The 25,399-nt window shown below is 37.3% G+C and overlaps 1 protein-coding gene across 1 annotated transcript; it reads right to left on the bottom strand.

Moving 5' to 3' along the window:
* Positions 1-977: 977 nt before the first annotated feature.
* Positions 978-23,506, bottom strand: oprm1 (opioid receptor, mu 1). Its single transcript, XM_053503050.1, has 3 exons — positions 23,098-23,506; positions 3,640-4,007; positions 978-2,493 (listed from the first exon to the last, which is right to left on the bottom strand). The coding sequence occupies exons 1-3, from the start codon at positions 23,316-23,318 to the stop codon at positions 1,961-1,963; spliced, it is 1,122 nt and encodes a 373-aa protein (XP_053359025.1). The 5' UTR covers positions 23,319-23,506; the 3' UTR covers positions 978-1,960.
* Positions 23,507-25,399: the final 1,893 nt, after the last annotated feature.

Raw genomic sequence — 25,399 nt, 5'->3', positions numbered from 1 at the left:
ACCAGATTTTTTCTTTGTATAACTCACACACTCACTCTCTATATCACTTATACTGTTCAGGGTCTCAGAAAGCCTACAGTCTCTCCCAAGGCAAGAGACGGGGTAAATCGTAGCCAAGCACACACACTTACACTGTGGGCAGTTTGGAAATGCCAACTGGCCTAATCTGCATGTCTTTGGACTGTGGGAGGAACCAGGAGGAAACTCTCCAAGCACAGGAGAATGTGCAAACTCCACTCCGAGCCACCTTGTAAAAGTCTCTCATCTACGAAATCTCTGAAGAAAATTTTGGTTCAGGTTTTGGGCTACTGATTATGAGTTCAAAACCAAGACCTTAAATGTAAGGTGCTAAAAAAATGTATTAACCAAATAAACAAACATAAATATAAATAAAAGGTTAACATAAAATAGTAACAGAATAATGAACATAGTGTCTAAAGACTGTATAGAATTAAATGGCGTTATAGTATTCTGAATTAGTACATCTCATCAGAGATATTGGCTTTGCAATAGCATTTGTATCAGCTAAAATGTGTCTGACGCATATTGGGTGCAATGCATGAGGATTAGACAAATCGCACCTCATCCCAAATGAGAAAGTGAAACATGAGAAAAACAGAAAGGCAACAATTTTCATCTCATCACCGCTTTGTTTTTGATTCATTACTGAAAGAATCTCTCTGTGGACTTGCATCCGAAACAAAACTTCAAATCTATCAATATTTGACGCAACTTCCAAAGCAGATCATGTCAAAGAATGTGCAATGTAAATTATCAGCGTGAACAGACCTTGCGTTTCCAAAGCCAAGCAAGGCATGAATCTTTTATCTGTTTAAACAACAGCGCTCAGACCTTGGCTTAGACGTCTTTGCTGCATACTTCTATCAAGCGCTGCATAATTCAATCCAGTGACTCAAAATTTAGAGAAAACATACAATTCACAACAAATAATTTATTTTCATGAAAAAAAACTCAACATATTAACATATTTTAAGTACAACCTGTTCATATCTTGTCAGAACAAAATGTTGTCATGCAAGCAAAGATAAATATATTTTCGTTCAAGACCTCAGTAATGCAAAGTTGATTAATAGCTTACAAATCTGATTTGACAAATAACACATTGGCATAATCACGTACATAATATGTCACCACTGAAGCATGACAACTGCATATGTGCCATTTTATAGAACAAATTGCTCACATTGTGCTTTTGACTCCAAGAAATACAAGCCTAGTCTAGCAATAATCACTGCATAAATAAAAAAAAATAATAATACATTGCAGTGCAAGTGGCCCAGCTGAAAAAAACAACACCTTACATATTATACTGCTTGGTAACAGGTGGAAATGTTTGGATGTGACATTCCTTTTAAATCTGTGATATATAATACTTATATGTTTATAAGTATGTATGACAGCTGATTCGATCGAGCGAAACATTTCAACAAATATAAAGCATGTTTTGTTTAGGAAAATATTATTTACAATAAAAGTACAGCATTAAAGAAACTGGTGATAAAGATCAAAATTTCTTTTCAGTCTTTTTCTGATTGCACAGTGAAAATCAATCAGAGAAAAAGAAAAGCATAAATGCAATATTTATCATATAACATATGTTGTCCTATGAATCACAACTAGTCTAATGTGCAACATGCCAGCGAGTTTGTACTGACTTGGATGTTCATATAAGGTTTTCTCATGGTACACTATACTTGAGTGAATACAGTATGTGGTGTGGTACACATTCAAACTGATGAGTCACACTACTTTGCTAGCATATGAAATGCAATTTTTAGGCTTAATCAAACCGTCATGGGAGATCTCCATGACCATCACAGCGGACCGGTAGTTTCAAACCCGACAGAGCTCAGAGACCCGTGGTGACTTGTGTGAGTTCTGAGGTGATGTCAACACTGGGCTGGCAGCGCAAATCCAGTGATGACATCTCCACTGCTAGTCATACCTGCCGGTTGGTTCGGTCTACTGTGGGGCTGGACTGAGCTTCGCGCTGTGGGTTGCGGGTGCGCGTTGAGCGCATCGAGTTCTGCAGGTCGAGCACTGACGGGGTGGGTATGCAGAACTCACGGAAACAGCGTTTAAAGTTCTCATCCAGAAAGGCATATAGCACTGGGTTGAGGCAGCTGTTGGTGTAACCCAAAGCGATGCAGAAGTGCCAGGTGATGGTCTGCAGCAGAGAGTTGGGGATGGTCACCAGGGCCTTGATGATCACGAAGATGTGGATGGGGGTCCAGCACACGATGAAGACGGCCACCACGACTAGCACCATGCGTGTGATGCGGCGCAGGTTGCGGTCCTTCTCCTTGGAACCGGACAGCATGCGCACGCTCTTCAGGCGCAGGATCATCAGGCCGTAGCACACGGTGATTATCAACACAGGCATTATGAAGGCAAAGATGAAAACGCAGATCTTTAGCAGGTTCTCCCAATACCAGGATGGGTGAGGGAACACAAGAGTGCAATCAACAATGCCTAAGGTGGGAGAAAGAATGAAACATTTATTTCAAGATTAAAACAAGATTAAAAACCACTCATAGCAATTCTTCTCCTGTCACAGTGGACAAATCATTTATGCGTTTTCTGTTTTCCAATTATCTGGTCCCACATTTTAGGTTTGTAAACCGTTAATTCATTTTTTTCACACATTATTCCAAAAAAAAAAAAACATTGTTTTTGTACACTACACGTGCAGGATATGCTCGATTTGTTTGTTATTCCATTTTAATTAAATGTGAAGTTGCACCCTCCTTTGCAGCTCTAACATAATCTTTTCTTGAACCATTTGGATGGATTTTCTAAAAGATTTTAAAAAGTGTTAGTCAAACTGGGCACTGATGTCAGGTGAGGATGCAAATGGCATACAGTTGGTCTTCCGAATCATCCCAAAGGTGTTCAGTGTGGTTGTGGTCAGGATCCAAGTCTTCTCAAGTTCCTCTACCTCAACTTGTTTTTATAGATCTAACTTTGTGCACTGTCATGCTGAAACAATTTTTTAATGCTTCAGCATACAAAGACATTTTAAACAACTGTGATTCCAACTTTGTTTGGAGGAGACCAACATTTGGTTGCGATGGTGAGATGTCCACATACTTTTGGTCACCTGGTGTACTTTTCCAGGACTTTGTTTTAATAGCTCATCGGTTTTCAGGATTATGATTATGTTTGTTTCCATGTCCTCTAACAAACTTTAGGATCTCTTTGGTGTAACATTTTTCTAAATATATTGAATTTACACTGAGTGCTTCAAGGATGTGTATTGTTTCAATCACCAAAAGATGACTCAAACAAGATTAAATTCCTATTCATAATCCAGAACAAGAAGAACCTCTTAAATTTACTATTTTCAAAACACAAATACTGAGAAACCCAGCGTTAGGTTTGCCATCGTTCATACAAATCCATCAACTAAAAGGACAAATCAATCCTATTATATGTGTATTACTATTCCGAACATGACCCTAACTGAAAGACTTACATTTACTTTATTCCCTGCTCTTAATCCATTCCTTTGCTCCCACCTAAAACACTTACTAAACTCTTAGGGGAAAAAAAGCACAAATACATTTATATACAAGTAAATTGAATTACATAAAAAAAAAAAAATGTAAACGCACATACCGGGGGTGGGGTATTCAAGGGTGTTAATAGTTGAAGCCATGATCATGACTGGCAGACCGATAGCAGACGACAGGATCCAGTTGCAGACGTTGACGATCTTGGCATTGCGCGGGGTCCTGAAGTCCAAAGCTTTCACAGGGTGGCACACTGCGATATAGCGGTCTACGCTCATAGTGGTCAACGTAAAGATGCTTGTAAACATGTTGTAATAGTCTATCGACATGACAATCTTGCACAGGATGTCGCCAAAAGGCCAGGTGCCCATGAGATAGTTCACACTTTGGAAAGGGAGAGTGCTGGTAGCCAAGGCATCTGCCAGGGCCAGGTTAAAGATGTAGATGTTTGTCGCAGTCTTCATTTTGGTGTATCTGTGGTGTGAAGAAGCAGATCAAGTATGTTGAACATTTTATACATTTATACTAAAACAGAACTCTTGACAGGAAACCATAATAATATAGAAGATAACACTAGAACAGATGTATTGGAATATTAGATACAGTATTAGCATGCAACTGAATACATATACATTACTGAACAGATAAGGTTTTCTGAACAGATTCACAAACAGAATACTAATGGGAGGTGAAATATGTGCTCCGCTTACTTCAGGTCTCAATACAAACACTGACTCAGGTATAAATAATTGAAGCACTATACGGATACAGACATTATGTAACACCCTTTATACGGTATAATGATTTATGTTAATATTACACCCTCATCTTAGTCTGGTAGTTATCTTTTTAGAAAAGACCTTAATTGAAATGCGAACTCATATTTAAGACTTTTATTCAGCACTGACATACTTAAAACCCAACTTCTGCTTAATTTATACACCTCCCATCATAATTACCCATAGCACATCACTTATATTGTCAGGCCTTACATATGAACAAATGAATATGGGAGCACTTCACCACCTTGAAATAAATGCAGATAATTACTGAGGTCCTTAAAGCAATCTGGAAGCATTGAAATGACAGAGTTAGAAATAGAGGTGAGGAAGAACATGCATTTCAATAGAAGACATTCTATTGTGCATGGAAATGGCTATTTCAGCAGATTGAATTCACTCGCCTTTAGCATACTATGCCGAGTCTCATCTCACATACTAATTATCCAATTTTAATACTAACGTACGTAACAAAGGCCACAACAACACTGCATTATTGTATATAAAAGCCTGTATAATTTATAAGGGTGGTATCAGCACTACATTTCAAATATTTTCGTTTTAAAGGAAGAAAAAAAGGGCTTATGCATAAATTCTCATCCGAGATATTCTCCAATCAGAAAAGTTGGCAGCTGATTTGAATGGGCAGTTGTGTCTGGACTATTAAAATGAGATTTTAAGTGCTCTCAAGTGTCTAGGAAAATAGGAACTTAATGAGAATAATGCATAATTCATTAGTATAGCGTCTGGTTTCTATGCAGGAAAATAATTTGCTATTTTTCTATAATGTCGATCCGAAAGCATTTTATGCTAATGAGCTCAGACAGTGAATTACTCAGTGGAGAAGGGAGCGTTTCTGCTTTTATGGACTTGTTTATGTTAGTAGAGTTTGTGAAACAGCGTTTTAAAGCCTCCTGCAAAAAAAATATATTAGAAAAATTAATTTTATTATTTATGTAGGATTATTTATGTCCTTTTTTTAATTCGGTTAAGCAAGAAGGGGAATGCGCCATCGTGGTGCTTAGGTATCCAATAACGCTTCTATACTGAAATTTCAGTGGGTATAAAGTCAGATTAACCCACTATGGCACTATGGTTTTTCGTTCAAAGAATACTATTTTACCCTTAAACAAGCAGAGATAAAATATAACCTCTCGTGTTCCAGACACACCAGATGGATGTAAACTAAAATCTGGCTTGTGTGTGCTTCCAACATAACAATGTCTGCAGATGCAGGCGCAACTGATGAACAAGGCTGCACTGTTTAGGTGACTGTCGCACATGAAAAAGCACAGAAAGATACAGTGCTGTGTGATGGATTTAATGCATTCATGAAGGTCACTGACCTCAAGGTGTTTCAACACTAAACTAATCTTTTAATTTAATTTAAAAAGCTTAAATCCACATAGACATGTAGTGCATGACTCCCAATGCGTCGCCAAAATCACACGTCTGATCATTCGTCAAATTCAGAGAATGGACCTGATAAATCATCTCCGCTGTATAGCTTTTGAAAGAGAAAGATAGGTTTACTTTAATATGTATGGAACTAAATCTTCTTACTAAGCCTCTCATTTGCCCTTATATGATACATAACTGCATGTTTTTTATGATAAATCTCTGCGGTATCTAATAGTCATAATGGGATGATGACTATATAATATTATTACTATTATTATTACTATTATTATTGTAAATGTCAGACAAAACATGTAATTGAATGAAAACTATATTTAAATCGATGTTTTGACAGCATGAACATTTTTCTACCTACGAACCTGTAATTTATAAAGATAAAGCACCTGGGAATAGGCTGACCTTTTGAAAAGGTCTTTTGAAAAGTTTGTTATTATGAATAGACAATTTATTTTGTGCATTAACAAAGCTTGTGGACAAATCAGATGTGTGTGTTGCTGATACAGTATATCCTTGGTTAATTATGTACAATGTAAATATTAAGAAGAACAATTAAGGAAATAACGTTATTTCTTTGGTATGTAGTATTCTGGTATTCTGTTTATTCTGAACAATGTTAATGTGACCCTGTATTCAAAACATTCGGGTATAAAAAAGGGTTTAAAAGAACATTATATTCCACAAATACCTTTGCATATCTACCTGTTTATTCACTCAACTGTAATGTAGCACAAGATGATGACACCACAGGCTATTACCCATTACTGATGATTATGGAGAGAGATCCAAAACCTCTTTACACCAGATAAATTATCGCACCATTTATGTTTCTCACCAGGGTTTGTCTCTCATTTCGCGAATGTCCCATGGATCAATTACTCCACTTGCAACTGAGCATTTCAGTCTCGTAAGGGAACTGAAATCTGCTTCTAATCACCAACATACAATGTTGATCTTCATGGTTTTAGATGGTTGCTGGAAACCCATTAAAACTGATCCCTCATGACTGACATATTAGCTCATAGCATTCTCATTTAAAAATCTCTCTCTCTCTCCCTCTCTCTCTGTCGAACAGCTGCAAACAGATGGTGTTTTTCTGGCATAGTTACTATAACAGAGCATTAAAACCAATGGGTTCAAGACAACAGAACTTTCAGCATGGATGATGAGTCCTGACGGGATAAAAAAAATAATAAATAACCGTTAATTTTCATACCCATAATGTATGTACAAGTAATCAGTCATGGATTTGTCACATATACATTTTCTATTCTAAATGGATTTTTGGCCAAGAACTCACAAATGACTCAAAAGTAGATTTTTCATCCCGATCAATGATGGACAGTCCTCATGACCATGCATGTTGTAAAAGGCTTGACTGATGGCGAAAGGTTATTTGACTGTACTGTATAAAGCTGCCGTATTTTAGGACTAGATGAAAATTGGAAACTGTTTTGATAGATTAAGCGCAAACCAAACCTGGTGATCGGGTGGAGCAGGATTTCTTGCTATCACTGACAAACCAGCTTTCATTTCTATTACAAAACCTCAGGATTAGCTTGTTGCTAGGGAACACCAGACCAGCCTGTGTCTCTTTGGAGTCTGCTCATCGATGCATCCTTTTAAAATTTGTTTTTCTTTTTTATTTCAGATTGATTTTCCAAATTTCAAGTATGGATAACTAAATATACTAGGCAAGGTCACTAGAGATACTGAACATGCGTGAACATTCGAGTGACACATCCGTTCCACACGACAGCAGTTGGGTGTTGTTCGAGTGAACGATTTTGACAGAAATGTCAGAAATGCTTGTGACTAATCTTGAATAAACATGCATGCGTTTACTGTAAGAGACAAGCAACATTGTTTAAAAAAAAAACTGCTTGTCTGTTCCGCTACAGAAAGTACTTAGTCAACGTGACGCATTCAAAGTCATTACAAATCGCTGTTGGATTCTATAAAACAAAGAATAAACGAGAGCGAAAGAGAAGTGACACTACATTGTAGTCAAAAGATTCTTTTCTCTGACATGACAGTTGCTCCATTGAATTAAAAGTCATTCGATTGACTGGAGGAAAAGGATGAGGCGGCTTCAGTGGATTAAAACAATGTAATCTGGGGGAGTCGAGCTCAAAAAATGGCTAATTAATGCTTATATAATCGACATTTACATGCTGGATGAATATGGTGGTGTTCTGTCTGCCTGAGGCTGAATCATCCAGAGCTCAATTCCATCCCAGCACCTGGAGTCAATCCATTAAAGCTTATCCAGACACTCCATCTGCTTTTGTCCGTCCATGCCAGAGCTTGGCCAATATTAGAAACAATGTCAGTGGCTTTCAAAGTGGTGTTTGGGGACCTCCAAGGGTTGACATGAGGTCTGAGATTTTTTTTAAATGTATTTATTTATTTATTTTTTGTTACATTGCTAGAAAGCGTAATCAATCATCTTTTAAGTCATTCATACTTGGGCCGAATGTGTTCTGTCTGTGAAAAGTTCAGTAATTAAAAAAAAAAAAAAATATATATATATATATATATATATATATTACCGTCCACATTTAAAAAATATGCATTATATTTATAATTAACATCTGCTCTGAGGCTTGGGTCATTACTGATACCTGGCGTTAGAAAGCTTAATAACCCCTGAACTGGTGGGTGTGGGGAAATAATTAACAAGAAGTCTGTCACCAGCAAATCTATTTTTGCTAAAGGAGAGTCAAAAATGATTCTAGCCAAGGACTAATTTGTGTTAAAGCTTATGCAGCCTCCCTGTGAGTTCATGCCAGTGCCTGCCACATATTCAGAACAATGACAGGGCGTGAGATCACAAACACTGGCAAATTATAATGATTAAGCTCCTCTACGACACAGTGTGAGGAATAGTCAGGCTCGTAAATTGGGTTTGTTGCAGTCCACATGCAGAGATTGTTTTTCTTCTGTCTGTTTGTACATCCTTGTCTTGTTTCATGTTTTCTGCCTAAGAGCTCAAGTGCTCAACATTTAAACAAAGGTCAGATATCTTGAACTTCTGTAAACATCCTCGAGTGACATATCTCTTACCAGAGATAGGGGAAAGTTGATTTAGTCCCGAATCGTGATTCTTTTTGTGTGGCAATTCATGTTTCACTGCATAGACTGCAGAATAGATTTTTAAAAATAATTCTTTAATTGATGTATGTTTTGCATTTGAGATGGTAATATCAACACAAGTGCGAGTGTTCTGCAAGACGAGCAAAGATTTTTAATAAATTTTGACTTGGAAAACGAACAAGTCTTGGTTTACGAGTACCGAGTATCATGTATCACGCATCGCTTCTTGTTTTGATGCCGAGCGTCACATAATCACAACTGAGCCAACGCTTTTTCTCTCTCTTGTGCTGCGGAATTGTGGGTAATCATCTCCCCTGCTGGGTCTTACTGCACGTTTCTCACTGGTATAATCAACATCCGTGCACGCGTGTACTGTTTACTATAACACTGTGACCTCAGCCTGCTCTTTGTGCCTGTGTGTGCGTGCGTCATTGCACACCGTGCCACAGACCCCTCCTACTTTCGCCTTCACAGAAACACACACACACTCTTTTTCTCTGCTCTACACAGAAACACACGCGATTCTTTTCAAAGGTAAAATGCAGGTTCATTTGTTTTATTTTTACTTTACAGCAGTGATTCCGTTAGTGGATCGCTCAGTCGAGTGTCATTAGAGAGATTTCTTGTTTATTGTTTTTCGATAAAACAATGTTTCGGTTGTGTGCGCGCGTGTGAAAAGAGTCGAGGAAGAGTAACTGTGTAAGAGGGGAGGGGCTCCTTACTTTAGCTTCACACACACACACACACACACACACACACACACACACAGCGCTTGAGCGCACAAACGGAAACACTTAGGACTTTTTTTTTTTTTTCAGGGAAAGTGCAGGTTAATTTGTTTTATTTTTACTTTATTTTTTGTGTTAATTATTTTTATGTATTTATTTTTTGGGGCTGTGGAATGAATAATTTGGATTTTCATCATTCCTTATGGGAAAATTCAATTTGGTTTGAGTAGTTGTTTTGAAATACGAGTCCGCTCATAGTCCAAGGTTCCACTGTATATCAGATTGGGTAGTCCCGCTTGATTCCCATCCTTATCTCATACATACAGCAGTTTAGGTAAAAGAGATAGAAAAGGAAGTGAACTCAGACATAAACAGTTGAATGATTTGTGTCTGTAATTAATTACGACTATTTTGTTATTTTATGACCTTTTAGTGTGAATACTTTCCATTGCCACAACATGCAATGATTTGAGCTCCACAGTGGAATAATCCAAATTTGCTGGCTCATTGTCTAAAACCCAGAAAAAGGCTGAAAAAAAAAAATACAATTAGAGTTTATGCCTAGCATCAATAAAACCAGTGAAGAGGGCTTGGCGCATGGTTTATACAAATACTAGGCCATGGTCAGTGCCCTGAGGCGCCATTGTGAGGACAAGTCTTGGGTCTGCAGCACACTGGAGTCATAAATCCCCCATTTTATAAATATTTCTCAGAATGGATCAATAAATATTTTTTATTAAATAGCCTGTCATCTACGCTGGGCAATATAACAGTATCATATTGATATTATAACTTATTGCTTAACAATATGCTTTGCTGATATACAGTACTATAAATATCATATTTTTCATAAAATCTCTCCACAAAATAAACAAAAACATGGGTTGATGTTAAGAAAAATACGGTTTGTTGTGAAATAAATTCTATAATGAAATGACATCATAGATTTTTAAAAGATGTTTACCTCTTCAGTGTGAATCTCATGAATAAAATAGGTTTTTAGACAATAAAACATCATCCATGTTTCTAATGAATCTTTGTCATATCGCCCAACCCTACTGCCAACTCCATACTGTCAAACTGACATGATCTTACAAATGCAAGTTGGTAAAAGTCCCCCGATGCACAAGTAGAATGAAAATTTTGGATTTACATTAAAAAAAAGCCAGGTTGAGGTATGCAAAAAGTGGTTATAGCTTTTCCTATAGATTTACACATAGCTCCTAACAAAGTTGGTGGAACCCATTTGAACATTTTGTATAATGACACACAATCAATAACGCCGCTTGTATTTCAGCAACTACATCACCATGTCAACATTTTCAGATCAGTGATCATCCATCGATGTTTGTTGTCTATCCAGATAAGCTTCCTTTCCATTAAATTTTAGTTCATGCCATAGAACATTGATTAGTTGAACACTGAGCAAGCCTGATTGTCTTTATTTATCTGTATTTTATTGCACACTAAACACACATGCAGATAGATTAACATTTATGGCTGCACCGTTAACGCACATTAAACGTGCATCACAGCCTCATGACATGAAAATTATGCTTTTAAATATTCCTGCTTTAACCTTTAAGATCTGTTTAATTAAAATACAAACATTATAATAAAGTCAGGCAATGTGTCAGAGTGATTCATGGAACTGTTTCCTAACCTGTATTTTGGTGTGAGTAATGAGTCATGAGTAATTCAGGCTTCTTGTTAATTCAGTCGGATCAAGGTTGTAATGCACACACACTCATGAATACACCATAGTACATTTATACAGACGTAGTCAGGAGTGCACACATGCTTCCTAGCCATCAAAATAGCTAATCGTATTATTACATACTGTGGTTATAAATAAAGTCCCAGGACAAACACAATAGAAAAGTATTTGCACAGCTAACATTAGGGGAATATAAAGGGAGAAAGTATTTACCTTTCTAGTGCTTATGCATTACCAGTGCTATTTTTTACTCTTATTTTATGGATTATACAAAAATAGACCACTGATTTTCCTATACGCAGGTGATTACAAAAACACTAGTTACATATCTAAATGTGAGTTTCCCCCTGTATTGTTGTCCAGATGTTACATACTACCCTGATGGTTAAAACAAAACCAGCGATTAAGAATTTGAAACAATGGTCCGAGTACAGTGACATGGAATGTACGGTAATAATTCTTAAAATAAATTGCGGTCCTTGCAGTGAAATATCATTATTTAAGCTGTGATGTTTTGTTGCTAATTCTAGAGGAGAAAAAACTACTTAAAGTAAATGATGTCATTCTGCGCATTTAGAATGAAGGACGGTTTCACTAGCTGGTGCTAAAATATAATTATTTTATTATAATTAGGGAAGTGTGTCTAAAATGGCCTAATCATTTGAATCAATAAAATGTCATGCTTAATCAAGCAAAAAAAACAAAAAAAAGGCTTTGAGTACTGTAATAGGTTTACAGTAAGCACTGTGACAGCATGACCAGGAATTTTATAGGAGTAAAACTATCCTATTATCTAGCCTGTATTTTTTAAACCTTGTCATTTTCCATCTCTGTAAGAAGGTTTTGGGTAATGACTGATATATGATGTATGATATTTAGTGTCACATTGATGTTCACAATAAATAAAGCTGTTGCACCTACTGTAATAAGTCAAGAACTAATAAGAAAATGCCAATGGCCAGCTGTTAATTAAATTTGTAATTGCAGGATTTTATAAAGTATTTTCTAGGAAACTCTTGTGACTGCATGACCAGGGCCATGAAGCAGTTACCACTAGTTAATTCACCATCTGCTCATCCTGTACATAGGGTCACGGGAGACACAGGAGACTTCCACACTCACACATACTCACACATACTCACACACTATGGGCAATTTTAGAATGCCAATCAACCTATCCTGCATGTCTTTGAACTATGAGAGAAATAGGCAAGCACATGGAGAACATGCACACAAAACCGAAGTGGAAATCGAACCCATAACCCCCAGAAATGCGAGGACACAGTACAAACCCGTTCAAAGTTAAAAAGATATAAACATAAGATTTTATGATGATCGAATCAAATCAAATCAGGTGCAACAGCACCACCAGTGGTTGCACGTAAAATCCTGTATAGTAAATAAAAAACAAGCAAGGCTGGGCTTATTTCTTTCCAGCCAAGACTATAGATTCATGCAATCCAGCAGTGTCAGTAAGCATGTACCATGTTAAGTATACAGCATGCAACCCAGCAGAACATTACAGCTCTGAAACATGAGTGTGTGGGGTGAGTACATGGGGTTTGGCTCACATAGGTCTTATTATGTCTTTGAGACCTTTTGAAATAATGCATTGCTCAACCCTAATAGCTTTGCTGTCAGGCAACTGACAAATAATAGATTTCCCCCCCATCTACCATCACGACAAGCTGCCACCATGTAGCCACAATTGCAAACACCACATAGACATAGAGAGAGAAAACCTAACAATGCACCTGAGCCAAACGAATAAGGCAGAAGAAATGAGGAGCAGTTGCATCTACGGTAAAACATCACAAATGAACATTAACAAGAACAGAAAGGAAAGCTATTATTTTCATATTGAATAGCACTCTCTGTGGCTAGTTGGAAAGCCTTTTCATAAGATTTCAGATATTAGCACCAAGATCAGAAAGCCCTTGCAGTAATATGTGTGTGATAGTGTTAAACCAGAATCTGCAAAATATTATTATTTGTGCTCAGTAATGTTTTCTTATTGCACATCAAGCTCTCCAACCACACACTGAGGTGCAGTCAATTGGAAGAACACAAAAATGCAATGAAATCCAACTACGCTGCCCATGCATTGTTAAATTATTATGCATGATATAAGGCTTTACACACACATAAAGAAAAAACTAACAAATAAACAAACAAAATTTAGGACTATTTAGTAAAAAATGTTGGGCTATTTAGGCTTTGAAACATTTTGGATAATGATAATGGAATTTCAATGACATTGGAACTTGATGTTCCATAAAGAACTATGCAAACATTATTAAAAAGAGGCTGAGATTGAATGGCTTTGAATAATCCGTTTAATTCTTAGAGCCTGGAGATTTACAATGTCATACTTGCTGAGCTGGCTGCAAACTAAGTCTTGTTAAACATTATACGTGCATAATTAGGGAAAATATGCTAAAGCATCATGTTTGTATTTGATAAAAAAATCCTTAAAATAGATATTCTAAGTTGTCGGAGAAAATAGGATCATTTACTTACTTTCTGCACCAAAGTACCATTGCTTTGCGATCTTATTCTTATACACTGACTGTTAAGATAAAAAACCTACCCAGGCTCTAAAAAAGCTACCATTACTTGCACATATTTAACATATACCTGCATTTTGTTCACCCGCCTTCGTATTTATTATAGAATGCAGTAAGCATGCATTTCATGTACAGGATAAAAAAAGATTCCTCATTCTCCCACAACCATCTTTCTCAATATGATTCCCTGAATATTCTCAAGCCATCAGGAAAGAAAATTAGGATTGATGTGATAACGGTCAATCAGTACATTAAGGTCATTATTTTATTATGCTGGATCTAGACCTGACCAACTGAAAGCACCCCAGGTTACACCTGCCTCCAGAGGCTTGTACATTGGCCACTATGCATGATGGCTGCACCGCTTCATGCGTTTCCCTTCTTACCCTGATGCACACATCACTCTGGAATTCGGTCAATCAGACAACATGACCTTTATCCATTGCTTCAAAGTACAATCTTAATGTCTTTTTTCTCACTAACAAGCAGTTTTCTTATAGACACAGTTCCTTGTTCAAATTGTGTGTTAAATGCTCTTACTTTTACTATTCACTGGCCAATATACGTGCTGTAATTATTCCAGATGTGCAATCAACCTGACTTATGTTTCTTGAGAAAGCTTTATATTTTGGCAGGAAATCCACAGCTTTATAGTCCAATTTCGCAGATGACACACCACTCTGAAGATATTAAAACGTGCTGATCGAGAACTGGGGCATTGCACATAAATATACTGCTGTGGTTTGTTGGACGAGAACCAGAGAGTTTACAGGCATTCAAGACACTCGCGCTCTCAAGTCTCCTCTCCCAAGATCCTTCTCATTGCTTTTTTAAGATGAATTGCTGTTAGATTGAGGGACATGAATGTTAATAATATGTCCAAATTATATAGAGTACTATTGAATAATTAATGGCGCGAGTCTGTTTAATTGTATAGACCTTACAATTACCAAGAATTATGCACAGACCTAATTATAACCATATTTTATAATCAAATGTTAACAAAATATCTATCCAGACTGTTAATTCTTTCTACATTTGGGACATCAAGCATTTCAGGAAGCCAACTTCATCCAGAGTGGATTTAAAAACGGTCTTGCAAAATGAATGGTCAGATTGGAGCGCATGGGGATGTTGGCGTCATCCTTCAGAGTTATCCCTCATGGTAAAGATGGATCTGAATGAAACAGATCGATGTGAATAAGAAAGTGAATTGTGCAATTAAACTTGCCATGTTTTCTTTTTGAATCCTGTTTTATATTTTATTTATTTATTTATTTACTTTTTTATTTTGTCACCTGGCAATCAAGAATCAAAAGCCCCAGTTTTTATTTAGAGTAACACCAATAGTTACCTACAGCTGGGTTATGGCTCGTTTTAGCCGCTGGCTTTCTGGCTTTTAGAGTCATGCGAATTGTTGAGAGACTTGTATTTATAGCTTCCGTTGACAGGACAAACATAAAATGATATCAAATAAAGGACAAAAACATTGTCCTAAACCAACATCCTTTAAGTATAAAGCACTTAGTAAGCATATAAATCTGCAAGCAAACCAGGAAGAATCATACAAGACGTCCTACAGTCCTCTCATCTTTACTTAGTCTCTCTTTAAAAGCCCCATTATAAAAGAAATCTCATAAGAGTCACATTAATCTTTGTCCTGTATCATTCAACCGAACCTATATATGCCTTGAACATGAACACTGGTGCTCTAATCATCGCACTATGGTTTCCCTTCATCGCTTCGTTACTGTTGAATGCATGGTCTGATGGCTCATGTCTGATGGAGGAGGGGACACTGGCTGCAAAAAATAAGCTCCTCTTCCAGCTTCTCCATGACAACAAAGAGCTGAAGCACTATTAGAATTCGCTTCTGTTTCCCTTTCCGCACACTAAAAATTGATTTTCCACATGGTTGTGCAGAGCCCCTCCTGTTTGTGATGTGGAAGGGGTTCCCCTAAAGACCAGTTGCTGATGTTGTGAAGGCTAAAAGCTGTGAGGATCTAAATACAATTATCCATTGCATAAGGTGACACTGACGTCTGAATTCAATTTTGATAGTATCGAGCTGAGAGGTGGAATTACTGTCTGTGTGTATAATAGACATTAAACACACTGGCGTATAGCTGCTTCTCATTCATTTGATTGATGTACTGTATGTCAGTGTATACCTTTCTGAGGAATTCTATAATTCCATAAGAGATTCCATAATTATATGGCCAATAACATTTTCCATTAAGTGGAAGAAAACCGCGACTTTCACCATTCAAACTGTTTTTAAAGGGTTACTCTTCTGAAAATCATGGACTTGAGTCTAAAATGAATACTAGTAATAAAGTGTTGTTTTTAAGAATACAATGCACTGTGATTTGCTTATTGTGATGACAACATTGTAGACGTTTGCATAAATTGTTTAATTTCTTTTTTCATTTTTATCTGTTATTTATGTCTGAAGTTACATATTCAGACATTATATATGTATAAAATGATAAGCAATATAATTAAGCAATATGACACACGAGGTCATGCGGTCCTAACGAATATCAGCACAACTGTGATGAGGTCATAGTTAAATCACAGCAGTGTTGATATTCAGGACAACAGCAGCACCTTGGTTTGTGATATTGCTTTTATACATCAGCTCTACAAACAGCATTTATTATCAGAAGTTATGATTTGTATTTTATTTAACCAGTTATTTTCCTCCACCACATATCTTTCTACAGTTGGTGGAATTAAGCAGTACTGGTAGAGCTGTCGCCCGACAGTTGGCGATTGACAGTCACTGTAATTAACAGGGGTGTAAGTAGTTCCAATTTCTTACTGGTACTAATTAGCAAAAAGGTGAGGAGAATAAACCATGGCGGTGGTGAACAGTCCTGAGAAACTTACAAAATTAACATTATATTTACACATATTCTGCTTTAGAATATCAGCTAACTTCCAGGGTTCTGGGGTTGAATGTCAAATAGCATCAAACGGAAAGCTAGTGTGCTCTGTAGGGTGTACAATCCACTGTTCAAGTAGTGTCTTAGATCAGATGTTAAAGAGAGAATTGTGATTAAGCCTTGTGTTAGAAACTAATGAGCTTGGACAGAATAACACATGCGGCTATATGGAATGACTTAAAAGCAATTACTAAGGAGACAAAGTGTTGTTTAAGATGACATAACGTTATCACCTGTATCTTGCTGAAAGTGTTTCTGTGACTGGTTTTAAATAGTGGGTTTTGGCAGGCAGCTGCTCTTCCCTCTTTCCACTACTGCCGACTTACTTTCATCCATGCTGGTGACGGGGACTGTGCAATTTGATTTAAAAATTTTAATCACACAGGCATTATCATGACAGATATTGCGTTTGCATTTTAAACAGCAATGTGTAAGTATTAAATCAACAATTTTGTATTCAAATAGGCACAGGTCCATATTGAGATTTTAATTTTGATGTGAATGATTGTGCAGCACTAATAGCATCTGAAAGTTAACGTAATCAACCATTGTTAAAACACATGTGGCATAACATATAGATAAAAGTCTCATTGCTCATCCAACCAGGTTACTCAGTCGGAACTAACTGTTGTCTAATAATCTTTATTACCACTTATAATAAGAGAACAGGAATGACAGGAAGGTTGGTTTTCTTCTTCCCATGAGCTTCAAGCAATTTAGATGATGAACTTTTTTTGAACATTTGATTTTTGAAATATTCCACATATTTCATAGGGGTGACTGTGATCATATAACAGTGTTAGTTCTTTGTTGTAAAACACTACAAAAAAAAAAAAGGAAAATTTTCATAACCTTTAATGGATGATACATCAATTTTTAAAGTGTGTTAATGTTAATGACTAAATGTCAAGATGTTTAATAAAGTTTCGTTATGGGGGACTGGGTACAAGTGCTGTGCTAAGTGTTATTAATGTCTTTTAATCATGTCTTTTAATGATTAATTATCTGCAGCTTGTTATAAAGCATATTAAACATATGTATAAAATTGTCTTTTACCTTTTACTTCATAAACATACAGTACATGTGAACGTAATATCAGCGGGACACAAATGGGGGTCTAATCAGATAAATCACGTTAAAATTTTCTAAATTCAATGCATAATCTGTAGTCGAACAATTCTTGTTCTTATTGTACAAACTGCACATTTTCCATTTCCTTAAGTTATAATAATAACCCTCTCTTAGTGATGCTTATTTCTCCTTGACATGGATTCAATGCTTTATTGTCAAAAGCGAGCTGGTATTAGCGAGTATGCTGCATTTACTAACCTTTTTACTCTCATTGAAAGATCACGCTTGTTTTTGCTCCCTTATTATACAATTTATCGCTTGCCGAATGTTTGGATTATTACAATGCAAGAAGTTGCCCCTGAGGAAAGCAGCATGTGGAAGAGGTAATGTTTGTGATTCAAGACAGCAGGAGTGCAGCACAGCTCCTGCACCAGTGAGCAAAAACATTGCCTTAAAACACTTCTGTAGTATCGGTGCAATATTTACCCGTAAGGTGTGTTTTAATGTTATATTATACATGACAGTAAGCCTGTATTAACCTACAATCGGATTGTTAACAATCTCAGGCAGGGTGTATCTGCAAGCTGAGTTGGTGCTGCACAGATTGAGATGAATTTCTTCTGAAAATTGGAAAAAATGATAAAAATAGATTCACAGAGCTAGAATCATTTTTTTTTTTTAACCAAAAGGAGCAGGAATTTTAGGAACCTGGAAAAGAAACCGAATGTATAAATGCTGCTCTCAGCATTCTGCTAACAAGTAAACCACAGAGAATGATTCAGACATCTGATTTGGGAGTTCTTGGCAACCGTCAGAGTATCTAATAATAACGGTCCATAAAATTCTGACATATGATGGAAAGCCCATTTCTTTCTGACTGCCCCAATGTATGCTCTTGTCCTTTAACACATTATTCTGTCGTTATAAATATCAGGTTTGACCTATGTATAAATAATAAAAATAATAAATAAAACCGGTATACTGTTTGCTATATCCACAGCAATCCAAAGCATTTCTTGGCAAAAACTGTTGTAATGCACCAAATAGAAAAAGCTATAAAGACTTGTTTTTGGAAAAAAACTAAACAAAAAAAAAACAAAGGTCATTCTGAATGTGATACTCAAATCAGTATTTAATAAATGCTTACTTTATATGTATAACCATGTCACTGGACGAGCATGGATTTGGGAAACACTGATAAGTGCATAGATACCAGGATGCTGTAATATTGTATTGCAATAGAAATATGTACACCAATTAGCCATAACACTAAAACCACATACAGGCAACGTGAATAAGATTATATTGTAATAACGTTGTTATGATTATCTCATTACGCAGATTTACAGTCAGCTCTCAAAGCTGATGTGTTGAAAGTAGGAAAAATAGGCAGCTGTAAGGATCTGAGTAACTCTGACAAGGTACAAAGTGTGATGGGTAATGTTTCAGACAGAGGCCCATGCTGAACCCTGTCCACTGCCAAAAACATCTACGTGTTAATGAATGCTACAAGGGAGGAGTGGAAAAAGACGGCTCCATCAAATCAATCACATTTTCCTTTCATGTGATGGTGGCTTCCAGATGCATGTGTGTTGCTTACTTGGGAAAGAAATGTCACCAGTATGCACTATGGGAAGAAGGCAAGCTGATGATCTGAGCACTGGGAGTATTAGGCAGGTGCTTTTAATGTTACGGCTGATCAGTGTATGTGAATCTACATCAGCAGCAAAATCATAATAATGAAATTCCACTAATCTGTAGCTACTGTAATTGCAGTTTCCTGTGCTACTGACTTCCTCGCAGGGTGCATCAAGTGAAGTGCTTTCATAAACTTGAAATCAAAGTGGCGATCCCATGATAAATTAGAGATAACACGCTGAGGCTTTTTTTGTTTCATTATGAATCCAGGGACCGGAGAGTACTCAGTATGAGGTGGGAATATACTCTATATCGGAGGTCAGTCCTCTCATTGACACTTGTGAAAATTTAGGTTAGCTAGTCCGTAAGCATGTTTTAGCTAGTTTAGCTTGTCTAGCAGTGGGCGAGAACCAGGGAACCAGACAATGTACATGGAGAACAATGTGAAACTCCATGCAGATAGTAACAAACTGGGAACTCGAGGCAAAAAGAATAGCTGTCTCACCACCATGGTATAGGTATAGTCTCTTTCTTATACAGCAACACAGGTCACCATGAAGTTATATTTGCAAAAACAAGTTGCCTTGCAGCTCTTTTAAGAGTTTAAGGCCCATGACACAGAGGTCTTACCAACAGCAATCAGCCAGCTGTATTTACACACGTCACTGCCCACTGCTAATTAACACAGCACATTAGTGAAAGTCAGTAAACAGCACTAAAGTTCATTAAGGTACCCTGAAAGGTGCTAAGCATAACAGAGCATCATCACCTAATCCCTCTAAACAGAACAAAGTGCACGCACCATATTCATGCACCCCCCCTAAACAGGTGCATGAATATTGATCCTGAACAGCACCGAAAATAACAGAAATAAACAGTTACTGAACATCGTGCATGGCTCAGTCTTACTAGTGGAGATCTTTTTTCTATCTATTTTCTCTTTTCTATTTGGTTTTAAAAGAAAAAAAACTCATCTGGCTGTTTGTGCTGTTCTAGACAGAACCTTCAGAGGCTTCCTCCAGTGAGACAAGTTGTTAAATATTTAAGCCTTCTAGGGGTTCTGAAAAATATACTGTATACTGTATATGCATATTTTTTGTGTTCTATTAAATACAATTGTAAACCCACCTCACATACTGTATATCAGAACTCCAATTATGTCAAAGGAAATGGGGCTTCCTAGGTAAAAGATGTACACTGTTGTCAGGAAGTCCCCCAATACCCCCAAATCATTCCTCTTTTTGCTGTATTGCACCAACAAACAGACATAAAATATAATACAATGTTTAGATCATAATTATTTAAAACATTTAAAATGTTCAGAAAATCAGCCCCTTAACCTAAATAGCTCTTTTGCAAGAATTACACATTTTACAGATTTTAGTTATCCTCAAGTGGGTCTCTATGAGGTTAGCACATTTTGATTTTACCTTTTTTTTTCATGCAAATTTTGCCTAATTACAGTAGACAGAGAATGCTGGTGGGCAGCAGTTTTCAAGCTATTCAACAGATTTTAAATTGAATAAAAGTCTGAAAATCTGGGCTTTATCTCAGCCATTCCAAAACACAAACTCTCATTCCTTTGTAGTTCTTGCCATATGCTTTGGCTCACTGTCCTGTTGGAACATGTACTGCATTTTCACACTAGATGCAAATATCGGTTCTTCTCAACATTCATGGTGTCTGTGATAGCAATGAGCTGTGCGGTTCCACCTGCTGAAAAGCAACCCTAGCACCAACGTGTTTGATCACAGGAACATTGTGCTTTGGCTTAAGACCCATTTGGCCTCAACTTTGGGCTTATCAAACCACAAAATCTTTTTTTAAAAGCTCTCAGATTTTATAAACATGGTCTAAAACAGGCTCAGCTGCTTTCTGGTTACTCTCCCATAAAGGCCAGATCTTGGAAGAGCTGATGATATTGTTGAGGTCTGGCCGTTCATCTCCAGCTCAGTAAGTAGTCCAGTGTTGTAACTACACTCTTGAACAAAACCCTGGCAAGTCATGCGTCTATTAGTCATCTAAGGTGATTATACTGTCTGTGCTTTTTTATCTTTAGTGTGTTTAGCTTTATTTTGCCCTTTTTTGTGCTAAAATGTGGTACCTTTTTAACCTTGATTCCTCTCAGCTATAAAGCACTTTGGTCAGTTTCAAATACGCTCAAAAAATTTATTGAATTGCACTTTCCTTCTTGCCTGAACACAGTTCGACCTGAGCCTTGTAGTGTCTGGGTTGTGCTAGGTTTCTTTCTGTCACTTTGTTGTAATGGATTTCACATTACTCCTAAGGAGGTTAAAAGAATTGGCAATTCATAATAACCTTGAACCAGTAGCTTTAATCATAGTTACTCTGCCTTATGACAGCAGGACTGATTTGATCTTCGGTTTTAGTTGTGAAACAATTTAAAGTCAGAGACACTGTATTTATGGACACAAGTGTATTAAAAAATAACACAAGTTCACATTGTGTAGCATGTTTAGTCCTATATTAGATTACCAAAAGAAAAGGGGAAGCAGGGCAAATACTTATGAATTATTCCTCTATATAATTTTTACATTTTTCTTTTTTGTAGAGAATCACTTAAAAATACCTATTTTAATATATTTTAGTTTGATATTGTAATATAGCAAAAAGAGAGATCATTATGAGGCAGAAGGCACTGTACAGTATACACAGTACTGAAAAAATAACTTTGAGGGTTCATTTTCAAGGTCTGGCCTTTTTAACTCTAAACAGTACAGGATAGTGTTGGTACCTTTTCCCCCTGCAAGTGTACTCTTCAGCAGTGAAAAGCATGAAACAGCTTTAATTGTTTGTGTAAATCTTTGAACATGTGCTTTGTCACTCCATGAGCAGAATGCCTGCCATTTTAACACACATATTTGCTAACAGATAGCAACTACGTCCATGACGTCATGTTAAATCATTAAAAATCACTGAACAGCATTAAATAATACGAACCATTTAGCTTTTAACATCACTCAGCAGGTGTGAGCAACAAACATTAGCTACAGACAATTATCAGTGGGGGGGGAAAAAATCACATTACTGCAAGGCACCGAATATTATGCAAAAAAATGAATGTCACTAAACTACCAGGGAGATTTTCCATTCCCAAAAGAAAAAAAAAAACAATAAACGAATGCATATAAAAAGTTTTAAATGTAAATTCGATTTTACAAGTATGTGACCAGTTGTTTACGATGAAATAATATTATCCAAATGGTACTTTTCCTTCTTTCTAGCTTTTGTTCCTCTAGTAAGAATCTTTATACATGTGAAAACAATTGAAGGTACATGATTGCAGTACCTCAAGGTCCACTGAAGTATCTTCACAGTTAAAGTCCCACATGCAGGTACAATAGGCATAGCAAAGATGCATACTCAACATGTTTACCTTGATGAAAGCAATGACAAGTACAAGTTCTGTGCCTTTATTTCTAATTGTTTGGGGGTTTGTTGTAGTGCATATTATTTATACTAAGTAAGACTTTCAACAGGTATTGAATTGCATTATAAGTGTAAACAGGTGTTTGTTTTGGGGTGGGGGGGCTGTCACGGTCAGGAAAGTGCTGCTCACCTCAGCCATCCCAACAGCTCTTACCTGATGATCATATACATGACGAGCACGTTGCCCACCAGCCCCATCACACACACGACGGAGTAAAGCGCGGTGATGATGATGGCGATGATGACGGGGGTCGAGCCTTTGATCTGGTCGGGTTCCACGCACGTGCTGTTCTCCAGGAGAGTGGCGTTGTTGCAGAACGCGCTGGTGTTGGAGAGCTGAAGGTGATGCACTGAGACGTTCGCCATGCTCTCCATAGCTCTCGGTTCGAGTTGTGTTGTTTACACCTCTCTCTCTCACACACACACACGCTCTCTCTCTCCTACCGACACCCGGTCTGTTTAATGCGCGCCGGCGTCCGTGCTGCCTCGAAAACCTTAGACGCGCGAGAGCCCCGTGCGCACAGCGCGGTGTACCACTTTATCCGGTCACTCAACAGCGCGTGCCGTCCCACCGCCGTAACACCACGTCCAAATGGATAGGAGGGCTTGTCTTTCTCATTTTTATCCGACGATATGACGTCACTCGACAAGGCACGTGACCCTGCTTTTGAAGCGCGCGCGTGAGAAGTGCGCTCGAGACCAAGGACCGCGTTAAAGTCAGTGGTGCGTCCAGGTTAAAAAAAAAAAACCCTGCCTTGGTTATGGCTTGATGGAAAAAAAAAATTACATATGAAAAAGCAGCGCACACTGGTATGGCTTTATTTTGCACTATAATACTCAAAGGACACCAGCTAGATATATACCATGAACCATTAAACCTTTAAGATTAATACTTCTCAAATATTTAATTAGAGGTCAGAATTGTGGCACTACTGCTTGTTGGTAGGATGGTGATTGGGTGTTTATGGTGACGCACAACACAGACCAAATGCTAAGCAGACATCTATAGATTGCGTTGGTGCTTATTCGTAATTTATCTTCATCCATCCATCCATTTATCCATCCATTCATCCATCCATCATTTTTTAAGAAACTGTGGTAGGCCTCCAATCAACATTCATGCACACATTTACACACTACAGACAATTTGGGAACGCCAGTTACCATAATCTGCATGTTTTTGGTCACTGGGATGAAACTGGAGTACCCGGAGGAAACCCACCGAGGACGATGCAAACTGGAGGTGCAAGGTGACAGCCCTAACCACTAAGCCACCGTGCCGCCACTAATTAATCTATATGCTAATTAATCTGTCTACATTCATTTAGAAGACCTAAATAAAAGAGGGTAGTGCAACACATGCAAAATATACATGCATAATTTATCTCCATCCATCCATCCATCCATCCATCCATCCAAGAACCTCTGTAGTCCAACTAGGGACCGTAGAGGCCAATGATGACCATTGTATTTATTTCCATTTTATGGCTGTGGTAGAACCTCTGGTCAACATTTACACACGGTTTCTGCACTATGGGCAATTTGGGAACACCATTTAACCTAATTTGCATGTTTTTGGACTGTGGGAGGAAACAAAAGCACCCAGTGGAAACTCACCAAGCACAATTCAAACTCCAGGTAACAGTGCTAACCACAAAGCCACTGTGCCACCACTAATTCATCTGTATGCTAATTAATCTGTCTAATTTAGAAGACCTACACAGCAGGGTACCACTGCTCATGCAAAATATGCAGACAAATAAGTCATGATCTAATCGGTTAAAACAAATGAGGCTGTTTTACTCACAATCTCCACACATCAATACAGTTTCTACTATTATACTGTAGCTTGCTTTAGTGTTTAATATTGTTTCAGAGCTCTACAAACCCTGCCTTTCCACCAGTAATTGATTTTGAAAATAGTAGCTTATATGACTTTATTTTCCTTGGAAATGTTAAATGGATTGATTAGTAGTCTGAAAATATGTTAAGTAATTTCCCAGCATTTCAGTCCTTAGGGTAAAGCCATTTGCAGGTTGTGAGATTTGTCATTCTGTAAGTGGTGTGAAAGTGATGTAGCATTCCCCTTCACAGAAATAGTTGGAATAAGACTCAGCTGCGTGACTAAATAGAAAGGACATTACTGTGAACATGCAAATAGCATAGATATAGCAAATATAGCATAGATGAAGTCAGGTTAACAATTAACATGAAAACTTTAAGAGCACCTGATTGGATAATTACTGTAGTGATGAATATGTCTCAGCTGGCAACAATTTTTTAAGCCTAACTAATGCAGCAAGAAGTTTCTCATTTCCTAAACAATCATGTCTGAGAAAAAAATCTTATTGTGTTTCAGAAGAGTTAAATTAATGGCCTGCCTCAAACAAAGAAAAGAAGTATTGAGATTGCTGAACCAACTCGAATTGGGTTAGGAACCATCCAACACATTATAA

This window comes from Clarias gariepinus, chromosome 8 (genome assembly GCF_024256425.1).
Source record: "Clarias gariepinus isolate MV-2021 ecotype Netherlands chromosome 8, CGAR_prim_01v2, whole genome shotgun sequence".
Taxonomy (NCBI): domain Eukaryota; kingdom Metazoa; phylum Chordata; class Actinopteri; order Siluriformes; family Clariidae; genus Clarias; species Clarias gariepinus.
The sequence above is the reverse complement of the archived record's forward strand: the minus strand, read 5'-3'. Positions and strand labels throughout refer to the sequence as shown.